The 13538-nt window shown below is 33.3% G+C and overlaps 1 protein-coding gene across 6 annotated transcripts in view; it reads right to left on the reverse strand.

The window, feature by feature from the left end:
* Nucleotides 1–12406, reverse strand: part of LOC143244528 (rRNA methyltransferase 3, mitochondrial-like) — a 27728-nt gene extending 15322 nt beyond the window's left edge. For 2 of the 6 annotated variants that reach the window (XR_013025138.1, XR_013025136.1), the window contains exons 1-3: nt 11985–12404; nt 11328–11563; nt 6787–6953 (exon numbers count right to left, since the gene is read on the reverse strand). Coding sequence is in view for 2 of the 6 variants with exons in the window: in XM_076489371.1 (XP_076345486.1) it covers nt 6916–6953; nt 11328–11563; nt 11985–12091 (381 nt within the window). In the remaining 4 variants the exon portion in view is untranslated. The other 4 variants (XR_013025139.1, XR_013025137.1, XM_076489373.1 and 1 more) reach the window with 4 other exon arrangements.
* Nucleotides 12407–13538: the final 1132 nt, after the last annotated feature.

The raw sequence follows: 13538 nt of genomic DNA on the forward strand, positions 1-13538 counted from the left end.
CCCCACCTCATTTTATCACCTTAAAACAAGTCAAATTAAAATACAGAAAAACTCCCACGTAAAGGTAAACAATCTTCCATGAGCGGGGTTGAAGACGAACTACAACGTTCTTGAACACCCCTGTTGGGGAGAAAATTCATCAGAATTCTCTGTCTCTAAACTAAACCCCTGCCAAGGTTTCGTTTAGATTCTTTGATTTTTCTTGTCTTCCAGAATTTGTATATGTTAATGATTCTGGACTATCTGTGCTCTGCCCACATCGTTAAAAAAGTAACGCAAGCGTTACTTTCTAAACTAAACTAACGTGGCAGGGTTTCAGTTTAGAGAGAGAGAAATCAGAAGAGTTCTCTCCCCAACTGGGGTGTTCAGGAACTTTGTAGTTCCTCTTCGTCCCATTTCGTGGATTGTTATTAAGTGGTGGGTTTTTTTTTTTTTTAATAAACCAATTATCGCTATTATTCCCGACTCTTTGGGTGGAGAATGTCTCTCTAAATGTTGTTTTGGGTGGAGGCATAGGCAGCAGTGGAAAGAAAGACCGGGACCTGTCCCGAACGGAAAAAGTTGGGCAGATGTGAACATGAATGTAATTCATTCAAATCCAGATCAAATCAAATCAAACGTCCCCATTCAGGGTCTGGCAAAAAAGTTGCCTGGGCTGGGATCTAGAAATTCAATGCCCGAAGATTTTGATGTGGGGGGAAACGGGAGTACCCCGAGAAAACCCACTTTCACACGACAGGCGCCGAAAGTTTTGCCTGTCGTGTGCCCTGCACCTGAAAAAAAGGAATTCATGTTAATAACACGAATTTTATTTGTTTAGATTCATTGTTGAGTGGATTGTGATTTTTGAAATATGTTGTAAGGTGATATGTATTTTGTTGGTGCACTTGATAATTTGTGTAGTGATGCCGTTAGTTTGTTTCTATTTTCTGCTTTTAGATAATATTTGAGAGAAAGTTCTGTTATTCTATCTCTTATAGTTGGTAAATTACTAATTTGGTGTAGATAATTTGTTGGCGTAAATGATGGTAAACTGAATGCGGATTTTAATATTCTGTTTTGTTGCACTTGGAGTTTTTGGAGTGTGTTGTTTGACATATTGTATGTTACTTGACATCCGTACTCTATTAGTGGACGGATGTAAGCCTTGTATATTTGTATAATGGTGTTCGGTGCGCATTTCGATTGTTTACCAGTTATAGTCTTTAGATATGAAATCCTTTTCTGATTGATGAGTGTATATTGTTTATGTGTTTTTCCATGTTAGTTTTGTGTCGAAAGTGACGCCAAGGAATGTGATGTTTTGCTCATGTTAATGGTTGTGTTTCCAAGTGATAGTTTTATTTTTTCTAGATTTTTCTTTGTTTCTTTAGTTTTCTATAGAAGGTGATTGCTTGTGTTTTTGTCGGATTTAACACGACCCTCTACTTGTTGCTCCATGTTGAGACGTTGTTTAGTGATTCTTGTACGCGAGACATGGCCATTACTGGGTTTCTGGAGGTGCTCCAGATTGCGATGTCGTCTGCGTATTGTGAATTGTGTGTGTATGTTAGATTTGGAAAAGGTATGTCACTGACGAAAATTATGTATAGAAGTGGAGAGAGGACTGATCCTTGGGGCACTACTGCCGTTATATTAAATAATTTGGATATGGTTTTATTGACTTTTACTTGTGCTGTTCTATTGGTTAAGAAATTTGAAATCCATTTGACTATCGTGGATTTATTTGTAGGTGATTTAGTTTGTATATGATGGCGTTGTGCCAAACGCTGTCGAATGCTTTTTTGACATCTAGGAATACCCCGATGGTTACTTGATTGTTGTTGTAAGCTTTGTAGATTGATTCGGTGAGTCGTGTGAGGTGATCTGTTGTTTGTCTATTTTTTCTGGAGGCATTTTGAGATTCTGGAAGGATGTTGTTTGATTCGCAAAAATGGAGAAGACGGTTGGAGATAATTATCTCCATCAGTTTGCCAAGGCAGCTTAACAGACTGATGGGGCGGAAGTTATCTGGATTTGTTCTGTTAGTTTGTTTCTTGGGGATCGTTGTTATGATGGCTTTTTTCCACGTGTCAGGGTAATACCCGGTCGATAGTGAAATGTTCATGATGTTTGTGAGGTGTTGTAGTAGGAGAGTGGAACTTTTTTTGAGAATAATATTTGGTATTTGGTCATGTCCGGGGGAAGTGTTCTTCAAGTTTTTGATATTAATCTTTAGTTCGGTTATGGTTATTTTTCTATTGATTGAATTTGAGTATGCTTCTAGTGTCTCGCCGGGAAATCCTGGTGAGAATGAAGCTTGGTTTGTATTTATGTAGTTGTTGACATGGTGTTGGTGTTGTGTGTCGAAATCTACTGAGTTTAAATCGCTAAAAGAGGATTTGTAATAGTCAGCTTTCTCTTCGTCCGTCCTTGCGATTTTATTGTTGTGTGTGATATGTTGTAACATGTGATTTGTGTTTTTGTCTGAAGCAATACTCTTGAATTTTTTCCAGAATTCTTTTGGATTGTTCTTGGTTTTTTCTAAATTTTTACAGAAGTTGTGCCAATTGTTTTCTCTGACTTTTTTAATTTCTTGTTTAATTTTTGTATTTGTTCTATTGATTTCTGTTTTAATGTGTGGATCGCGTGTGATGTAGTGTGTTCGTCTTAATTGTCTGCGTTTGATTATTAGTGCGTGAATTTCTGGTGTTAGAGTTCACTGAATAAGTGATTGTTTTCTTTTTGATTTAGGAATTGTGTTTTTTATGGCTTTCTTTATGGCTTCTGTAATTTGGTCAACATAGTTGTCTAGTTCTGTTTTGTTATTTACATGTTCGATTGGATGGGGTAGGTATGAGTCCAGAGAGGCATTAAAAGTGAGCCAGTCTGTTTCAGTGTAGGTGTATGCGGAAGGAGTCACGTACGCCACAGCAGGGTGGCGCGGGTGAATCATACATGACATGGGGAAGTGGTCACTGGTGATTTCATCATGCACTTTAAAGTTAGATATTCTATTAACCATGTCCTTGGGTGCGATGATGAAATCGAGTACATCGTATGAGCCGTTAGCGGCTGAGAAGTGTGTAGGTGTATTGTCATTAATTAAGTGCATTTTATTGCTAGAGATAAAATTTTTTATGCACGATCCTCTGCGTGTGTCTCTGTTACCCCTTAATTCTGTGTGCGGTGAATTAAAATCTCCAATAATAATTGGTTTGGGTTTACGATTAACACATTTTTGAAGGAAGTTAATGTCGATATCCTTGGTTGGTGAGCAATATATGGCTAGAATCGGAATAGTTAGCCGGTTGTTAAAGTGTATATTACATAAAATGGTTTCATTAATGTCAGATTTAAAGGAATCTTCTATCGAGATTAAATACGATATTTTCGTACTGAAGTAAGTTATTATACCTCTGTTGTTTTCTGAGTGAGGTATGCTGTGTGAGATGAATCCGGGGATTGTGGTGTTTTGTTTCTCTGTGCAAAGTGTTTCTGAAACGATGATTATGTTGGCGTTTATATGTTTGTTTATGTTGTATATTTCTATCCTTTTGTCTTTGAGATTTCCTTGGCAGTTGATGTGTAAGATTTTAATGTGTTGTATCATTGTTTTGTTTTATTTCCCTTGCATGAATTTTGAGTGAAAGATGGTGTGGTTTGAGGTGAGGAAGGTTAAAATAATAACTTGCAAGGCTGCAAACAGCCTTGAGTGACTCGTGCCTCGATTCGAATGAGGGGAGATCACTCAATTCTATCAGCATTGCTAGCAAGTTTGTGGTGAAATCTGTGGGGTTAAATGCTTGTGTTGTTTTCGGGCGTGTTACGTCTGCGTAAGTTACTTTCCCTATAATCGTACATTGATAAATTAGGGACAGTTATTGCAGATAGCTCTGCATGATAATTCAAAACAATCAATCAAAAGCCTGTTTTATACTGACTGAAACTAACAGCATATAAGCGTTCTTTCTATTTCTATCCGAAGGCATTAACCTAACCATTTTGTTATAACTAAATATAATAAATTAATAACTTACTGTTTGATCAATCACTTTCCTATTAGAAAAATTATTTACAGAGCTTTCTTTTAAAATATAAAACATACCCTACAAATTACATTTAAAAATTGGTTTTAGAGTACAGTTTAAATGAAATTTCTTCATGCATTAATAAAAATGTCTGGAAAGATTATTGAGAAATCGATACTGAAACTATTAGCACATAGACATTTCCTAGGTTTCTATATGTGAGTCATTCCCACTCATTGTGAAAGTGTTTAACCTATGTCTTATAAGTCTTGTCTGTAGTCAAAATAGCTGAGCTGATTAAATGTATAAGCTGAAAACAAAAGCTGAATAAGAAATTTGAAATGGAGGGTATATTTGGACTATATTGAAAGCGTTTTAACTTAAATTGTTCAAATCTAAATAAATTCAAAAATTTCGATACTGAAACTATTAGCACATAGACATTTCCTAGGTTTCTATATGTGAGTCATTCCCACTCATTGTGAAAGTGTTTAACCTATGTCTAATAAGTCTTGTCTGTAGTCAAAATAGCTGAGCTGATTAAATGTATAAGCTGAAAACAAAAGCTGAATAAGAAATTTGAAATGGAGGGTATATTTGGACTATATTGAAAGCGTTTTAACTTAAATTGTTCAAATCTAAATAAATTCAAAATAGTAGATATTTCTCACATCTATTATTTTATGATTATGTTTAAATTGTGCCCGAAACCGTGGTTAAAAGTTTAAATATAGATCAAAATACTTTTTAAATGAAAGTTCATTTAACCATGATAGATTCTGTTCTACTTTTTTCACTTATTTTAACCATTTGTACCATTATAAAGTAGTGTGTTGTTTGTCAGCCAGTCAGTAGACATTAAAATTATGTCACTTAAGAAATGCTCAGCATTACAGTTTGCATTATTATACTGTCGTGATGTCAGTAAAATATATGCACAAGAAAAAGTCTACACTCTTTTAGGCTAAAAAATGCTTGACTTATAAATTTGAAAAGGAAGGAATAAAAATAATTGTTACTCTTAATTTTGTTGTTGTATTTACTCTTGTTTGTTTTTTAATTTTGCGCAATGCTACTTGCGCTAGCCATCCCTAATTTAGTAGTGTAAGACTAGAGGGAGGACACCTAGTCATCACCACTCACCGCCAACTCTTAGGCTACTCTTTTGCCAACGAATAGTACGATTGACAGTCACTTTATAACGTCCCCACGGCTGAAAGGGGCAACATGTTTGGTGCGACGGAGATTCGAACCCGTGATCCTCAGTTTACGAGTCGAGCGCCTTAATTACCTGGCCTATTTACTCTTGAAACAAAACACTTTCGGAGAACCTGTGGAAGTACATTTAGTAATATTCATAATATCTACTTAGGCCTAAAAACTACATAAATTGTACAGACATGTGAAATGTACGAGATTTACAATTTCATTGTATAACAAATTATGTACTCGAATGGTGACAGACTTAAATGTTTCTGCGTAGTGGCTCGGTTAATATTTGAGACATATCAATCTACAACAAACAGTCTAAATTTCATTGTAAATATTAACAAGTTTTGATTCATATATTGTAATTATTCATAGATACTTCAGACTTATAAATAGTTTTTTTCTCCATGACTGACATAGATTTTAAAACAAAGTTATGGCGACATGTATTATCTTTTTTACCAAAATGTTATGAAAAGATCAATTATTATTTGAATCTCTTGTTTAACTTTATAAGTTGATTGTTAAAGTTTATAGGATCAATGTAAATAGGTACGTTTATTTAATACTAAAAACTAATTCTTACTTTTCTATAGATGTTTTCAGAAATCTTTGTCTAGAGTTTGTTTCTTGCTCATTGAAACAACTTGCTTACAGACTAAAAGTTATAAATTATCATTGTCAAAAATGATTATATGGCACTATATATAAGTAATATTGTCACAGTTTTTCTGCTCTATAGTTACCATCGAACTATTTCTAGATATTTAATGGCCAGTATTACAGACAAACAAATGGTGTGAGCTATTTTAACATATTGCCAAGATACTCCAGCTGATGACAAGTTGAGATACTTGACCTCTTGTCCTTGTATAAAGCCAAGTAATGTGTTTACCTAAGACTACAATAAATAATGTTTTTATTTTTACAAAACTGACAGGCAAGTCAGAAATTATATTTCAGTATCTTTCAAAAATTCACTTTATATACACTATAATATTTACACTTAAGTTTACAAAAGCATCAAACACTATTTTCGCAAATGAACATAATCTATGGCTGAAAAAGAGTTGACAGTCATAATCATAAAAGGACTTTTAATTATATATTAAGTTATTATTCTTTGAATACTCCAAAACAGATATTTCTTCACATAGATTTTGAAACTAATACAATGACATCAATTATCTCTTCACTTGAAAAGTATACAAGTCATAAGTTACAATTTGTGCTCGATCTTAAATGTCACAGATTTTGAACAAGTACACTCGAAAAAGTCTGACAAATGGTTAAAGTTTAGATAAATATGCATCTAATTTAATCTTTTATGTTAAACATGAGAGATAATACAAATGGATATTTAAGAAAATTAATAAAACATAGATGAAACACAGACTTATATTTATCTAGACATGGTTAAAAATTCATATACATAAACAGAGTTAAAAAAGTAGGTCTCGCTAAGGAAGATATATAAAATTTAAAACATTAGCCAATAGATTAGTCCTGATGTTTATTGTAAAGATTAAAAGTAAGAAACTTTTTCACCATTAAATGTGATACTTACAATCATAGCATTCTTTTTCTCAAGATGTTTCAATCTTTTCACCTTATTCATCCTCCCCATTCAGTTGTCCTACCAGTTTAGAATCTAATTGTTGTCCTTCATGCCCTTACCCTTCCTCTCTTTGAGCCTTTAGCCTCTTATTCTTTGTAGTATCTCTACATCAAGTCCTATAAGCATGTAGATATAATATGTCAGGTATGTTTGCTATTTATGTTTCTCATATTCTTTATTATCATTCACATGTTCTCCTTTATCCTGATCATGTTTTTCCCACAAAATTGTAACAATGCGTAAGGGGAGCATCACGTTCAAATTTTTTCCTTCCATTGCTAATCTGTATTCCCAATCAAATACTGATCTGGTTATTTGCCCCATACAAGATTTTTATTGTTATGTTGCCTTCATGGCTCTTTTTTATGGTTCTTGTTTTCATCTTTATATCCCTTGCAATTCCTCGTCTACCCACGATCTCTCTTCTGTAATCCTTACGGGTTGACAACATTAACTCATTCATCCTACGTGAGTGTTCTTGTACGAGGAATCTTGTTGCGTCTTCAGAGATTTCTTTCAGCATATATGTCAATACTACCCTTTCTCTGGTTGCTTACTTCCATTCTCCATTATAGAGGTTGACATGTGGACTACACCTCATACATTTGCCATGCATTACCTGCACCATTTGGCCGTCTTTTCCTCATTTGAATATCATTTGCCACCTATTACCATTCTTCCTATTCCCTATAGGCTCTGAATAGGTAAATTCTAATTTTTTTATTTCTTACCTTTACAGTGGCCTCTTTCTATATTCCTGGATCCCACTTTATGGCAAATGGTTCCTATCCAAGTATACTTAACCTTAAATATACATCATGCAGCCATTACAGGTATATAACACTCAGTGATGAGATAGGGCATATCAAAAGACCACTAAATGGTTCCCTGCAGTATATTGCTTCATAAATAAGATCAATTCCAGACCGTGCTAACTAATGAACTATCACGAGCAAAGCAGTGTCAGAATCACTTTCCATTCCTCCAGTCCTAGTTGAATAAAATGGGTCTAGCTTGCTTTTGAAAATACGGTTTTTGTTTTCTCATAGTTCACTATTTTAAAGCGTTGTATTCTTCCAGACTCACCACTATGTTGTTTCTAATGGGGTACGGGCATACTTGCGATTTATCATTTCCAACTGCTGTGGTAATGGACCAAGGAGCCTTCCTCTTGAGTGTGACCACTTCCATTCAATTGAAAGTAGGGCAATGGTGTTCTATTGGTATAGCTGATGAGTGCTCTCCTCTTAATGTAGACTAGTTTTGAACTAGATGACATTGGGTGGCTTTCCTCATCCTGTTGCCACTTAGGTGGTGGTTCCCAGGTTGTCTGGTGTTGGGTCGATATGAGACCAGCCAATATAAGTCCTCACACATATGGTTATGGATGAGAAATTACCAATGATACCTAGTTTTGGATCAGAGTTGACCTATCAGATTTGCATTCACTCTTTCTACTATTGCCTGGATGTTTGGTTCCAAGGTAGCCTGGTGTTCGTTGTGTACCCTGCTCGAACTTTCAGAATGGAAGTTAATTTCTCCTGAAGACAGTTGTGACCCTCCTCCTACCTTGGACCAGAAGACAAATTCCTGATGTAACCTAGTTTAGAATTGGAATTTACCCACCGAATGTGGTCTGGCGCATTTTGGCCACTCTACAACATATTTTACCTCCAATTATTTATTGGAATGCCCAAATTAGCAACACACGTCTTTACAATGGGTAAAGAGTATGTTATACAAATGGGATGTGGTTTCTAGGCACCTTCCAAAGAGTACTCATCTAGATCAATTTTGCACTGGTCCCTCCACTGTTTCAATGTGAAATTCTAGCTGTTATGTATCATATTAGTTTGTTTTGAATTTTGTGCAAAACGACGCATTGGATTAATGTATTAACTGTACCTAATGTAGCAGTGATAAATTAGAAGGTAGATGACTAGTCAAAACCACCTTCCACCAACTCTTTGGTTATTCTTTTTACCAACTAATAGTGGGATTGTTCATAACATTATAATGCCCCATAGTTGAAAGGGCAAGTATATTCAGAGACAGAGAGTTGAACCTGCGACTCTCAGATTGATAGTTAGGTGCTTTAACTATCAGACTTGTTATTACCCCCTTCATAAATTTTAGCATGCTGAATTACCTTGAGTCAAAGTTATATTTCAGAAAAGTACTTTGTACTAAGTTTTAAATCCCTAAAGTGCTCAGAAGTTTTTTTGACCATTTTAGCATATCTAGCAAGTTTGTTGGTGGGAGATAATAGCAAATATCTCTAAAAGTGGATTGATGAATAATGATGAAAACATAAACTCAATAAGACAACAACCAGAACAATCCTTCTGATTTACTTTAAACCAATGATAACTTTGTATTTGCAAACTTATTAATGAAACTGTCAACAACATTATCAAGTTCAGTGGAAAAGTATGCTCTCTATACATGCTAATTATTGCTAGACTCTTCAGTCTCCTATATGCGACATTGGTTCTAAGAGGATTTTTTACTATATTTAGCTTTCTAAAGGTCCTTTTATAGCTGCTTGTGTTAACTGGGAAAGTTCTCATCATCTTTATAAATGTTAGTAAAAGTCATAAATAGAGTTTGGGATTATTTGCAAACTTTTTAATTGCTTCAAGTGTTGCACTTCTATTGTGCAATCAGGCTTAGTATTTCCTCTACATATTCCACAGTATTATTAATTTTAACTCTTGTTATTAATTTCACACAACATTAAAAAAATGGTAACAACACCAAAGCAATGTTCCTAGAACAATTTCTAAATCGTATTTTGCAGTGGTCATTACTTGATGCTAATAAGGGAAGGGACATGATTTTGACAGAATAAAGTTTGGTTTTGTTATTGTTGTGAATATGCTTTTCTTGTAACTCATATTGAAATATAATCCCTCATGAACTTCTTTCACAGATAAAGGTCAAAATGTTTCTTTTCAATATCATACTCAAAGTTAACCACAAGAAAAAAAAAAAGTTTCTGCAAACTGTTCAAGATGCATTTCTTCACCAAACAGTCAAATAACCTAGCAGAAATAATGCTATTTTGGATTTATTGTACACGTCTAATGCACTTCTAATGTTTGAGAGGGTGGTAACTGGAGAACACAGAGTTACAAGTGTGTTAGGGTTGGACCTCTCAACTACCAGGATCCTCTCCTCCCCTTCATGGGTTGCCAGGGACAGCAAACACGTGGATGTTTTGATCCCAGAGGAGGTAAACTGGAAAACAGGACCTTCCCTGGTAGGTCCCCTTACCACGCACAGGAATCCATACCGAGGGGGACAATTTTTGATCATCTGAATGAAATACCCTTTACATTGTATGCTCCAACAAGATTTAAGAGCAACTGTTTAAGTCTTTCCATTAAAAGATACAACACTTTGAGAACAAATTATTAATACAAAAACTAGGGTACTATTTTTAATAGTTTCGTGTGTCATTTCTGAGAAGAAATCTGCTCCCAAAGTCTAGGTGATAACTGATTGTGAAATTCCCTTGTTATAAAACAGTTATGTATTCCAAACTTCCTATAATCTTAAAAAATTTTGTCATATTCCCCTGAGCACAACAAATCCTTCTTACTATATTTCGATATATAAGTTCACAACTAACACGTTTTTCATACTTCTTGCTACTAAGCTTATTTCTGAATTCAATATTTTTCCCAGTATCCGATATCTTTACTAATTGATAACACAAAGACTTGTAAGCACACTATTAATTTTCTTTCTGATATAAAACTGTTCTTAAATAATAAATTGGTTTTAATACCAGAAAAGAGAGAATGACATAATATACTCCCATTAAATGAAGAAACCTAAATTTAAAATACAATTTTTATGATTTTTACAATATTAAAATCATATTCTGAGTTTCTTTTAATTCATTAAAAAATTACTTCATACCAGAAAGTTACTACTGCATTAACAAGTCTGTATGTTATCAGTTAGAGATCTCATTCTGATGAAAATATTAAATTCAGAAATGAGCTTAAATAATAAAAAGCATGTGAAAATGCATTTAAATATTACATCATATACTTAAGTACAAAATTGTAGTAGGAAAGATTTGTTGTGATCAGGAGAAAATAAAGTTTTTAAAAACTTTCAGACATTTGTAACCCCTAGCTCCATATCATACTTTTAAAAAGTTTGTAAGCATTTTTGTTTTTCATGTTTAAATTAGCTCTTATTCCAAAATTCTACATATAGCCTTATTTACATGGTTCATTTCCTAAATGCAAACATACATAATAATCCCATTAATTTCCCTTCAATTGTGTTTTTCTTTTTCAAATACTGATTCTGCAATCTTTTGAATTACACTAAAAGGATTACACAAAATTCAAAATGTATAGCTTGCCTATTACTCCTAGAGAGGTTACAGTAAAGCCAGGCCACAGACTGGACTGTTTATAAAGCATAAACTGAGCTTTTTATAAAAAAAAATATCATAGTACACAGCTTACCCATTACTCCCGGAGAGGTTGTAAGGTCAGACCACAAGTTCAGCTGTTTATAAAATACCTTAAAGAGTTGCACGTTGACAGCTTCCTCAAGAGGAATTTCACAAAGATTCTGTTCTTGACTGAAGAAGATTGATTCTGGGTGAATACCAGCTGATATAGCATCACTAATGAGTCTCCTACCTTCTAAGAGAATTTTTTCCCTTTTTTTGCGAGATTTCAATAGAGTCATTACTGTCCTATAACATACAATATAATACTATAAATGGACAAATTTATAAAATTAATAACTAAATAAAACGTACTTGCAAACTTATTTTTACGTTGTTACTAATTAAAAAACGATCAACTCTGTTTAGTGACTTCATACTCAAAACTAAATTTCGGATCAAATTATACTATAAAACTATATCTGTGATATAGTTATTACAATTACAACAATGTTATTGTATTGTCGCTATTCTACTGCTTAAAAGCCTATATGTATTGTTTTTGAACAACTGTACTTTAGAATCAATACCGATGGATAGTTCAATGACAACAGTAAGCACAAAAACTAACATGTACAAATTATCAGTAAAATAATTAAACAGCCAATAAAAATTAAAACAGCGGTTGTATTGCTAAAAATAATATTTCAATTATATGATAAAATCTTACGTAAAACGCGGGTCATTATTTTGAAGTATCTCATACTCATAGCGAGGCACATCTCTAAGTTCGGCTTCCTTCACATAACGTTTCGAGTTCGTTTCTTCTGATAACATATTCCGAGAATAACTGAAGCCAGACCTATCTATATTATTCTTGAGGTTAATGTTAATGCCGTTATTAATATTCTTTCTCTGTTTAGATGGCAAAAAAATGGAATACGATGCATTCACACTTTCCACAACCGAGCTTTCACCTTGATTTCCTTGCGAACTAACCCGTATAGGTTTTCTTCGCAGACCTTTTTATAGAATCTAATAAATATCTTAACTTCTGGCGGTATTCTACGATTTGGAATCAATAATTTACATCCATAACGTAACATATTTGTACCAATGCTCCGAAATTAAACAGATTTTTTGTCTTAGAGATTATAGTGACATCTGCCTGTGGATTCACTAACATAAAATTAAATCACAAAGAAGTATTTTAATACTTATTACATAACAATTATTTATCCTAAATATTTTAAGCAAAAAAAAATGCAAAGTAGTATTACTACTTTTTCGTAAAAAGTTTGCGAAACAATAAACAATAAAAGATAAATCAAGAGACAAAAAGAAAAATATATTCATATAGATTTTCAGTGAAATTTGTCCAAGGAAATAAACACTTTCGAGATTTTTGCAATAGAAGGACAAGAGGTAATGAGTGATTACACCATAATCTACTGGGTTTAGTCTGCTACTATAAGAAAGAAATTCATTTACTTTAAATGAGTTTTCATCTGAAACACATCACAGATCTTTCATTGTTTCATAAATTGCTGTTTTTTTATTACAATATTTAGATGTGAGAGTGTACTTAAACTCTTACTAGTATGAAAATAGTATTAACGAAATACAGTTTTAATTAGTATGAACGAAAATTTATAGGCATTAGTGTAATATGTACTTAAATACAACTACAAGAAGAAGTGCAATGAAGAAAAAACTGCATATTTATGTTAAAAAAGCAACAACAACATGATTTGTAGTAAATTTGATGAACAAACAAGAGAACAGGTACAGACTTATAAGTACAGCAGATTTGATGTTCAGCCATATTTGTGTAAATAGAATGATGCACACTTTATGAAATTCTTATACTTTTTAATTTTGTCGATGATTATGTTAAGACTCTGATTTATGTTCGCACATTGTTTTCTACAAAGGCTATAAAAACTATAAAACAAATAATATCAAAAACAAACTTAAAAAATTGGCTGTTGTCTTACGACATTTTAATCTCTTCGTAATATAAACCTTTTGCTGTAGCATTTATCTGGTTTTAGCAGTACTGCATAACAAAAAGTTAACAATAGTGACTCAAAAATTGAAATAGCTTTCTTTGATTATTAGAAATAAAAGTTTACTGATACAGAAGTTCAAATGTGAAATCAAACGTTCAGTGTGTGTGTTTTCTTATTACAAAGCCTCATCAGTTAATTTACGAATATTTTTGACTTGATATATTAACACACAGAAATAATATTTAGTTGTTGTTTAACTATTTTCAACAATA

Source organism: Tachypleus tridentatus, chromosome 2, assembly GCF_004210375.1.
Source record: "Tachypleus tridentatus isolate NWPU-2018 chromosome 2, ASM421037v1, whole genome shotgun sequence".
NCBI lineage: Eukaryota > Metazoa > Arthropoda > Merostomata > Xiphosura > Limulidae > Tachypleus > Tachypleus tridentatus.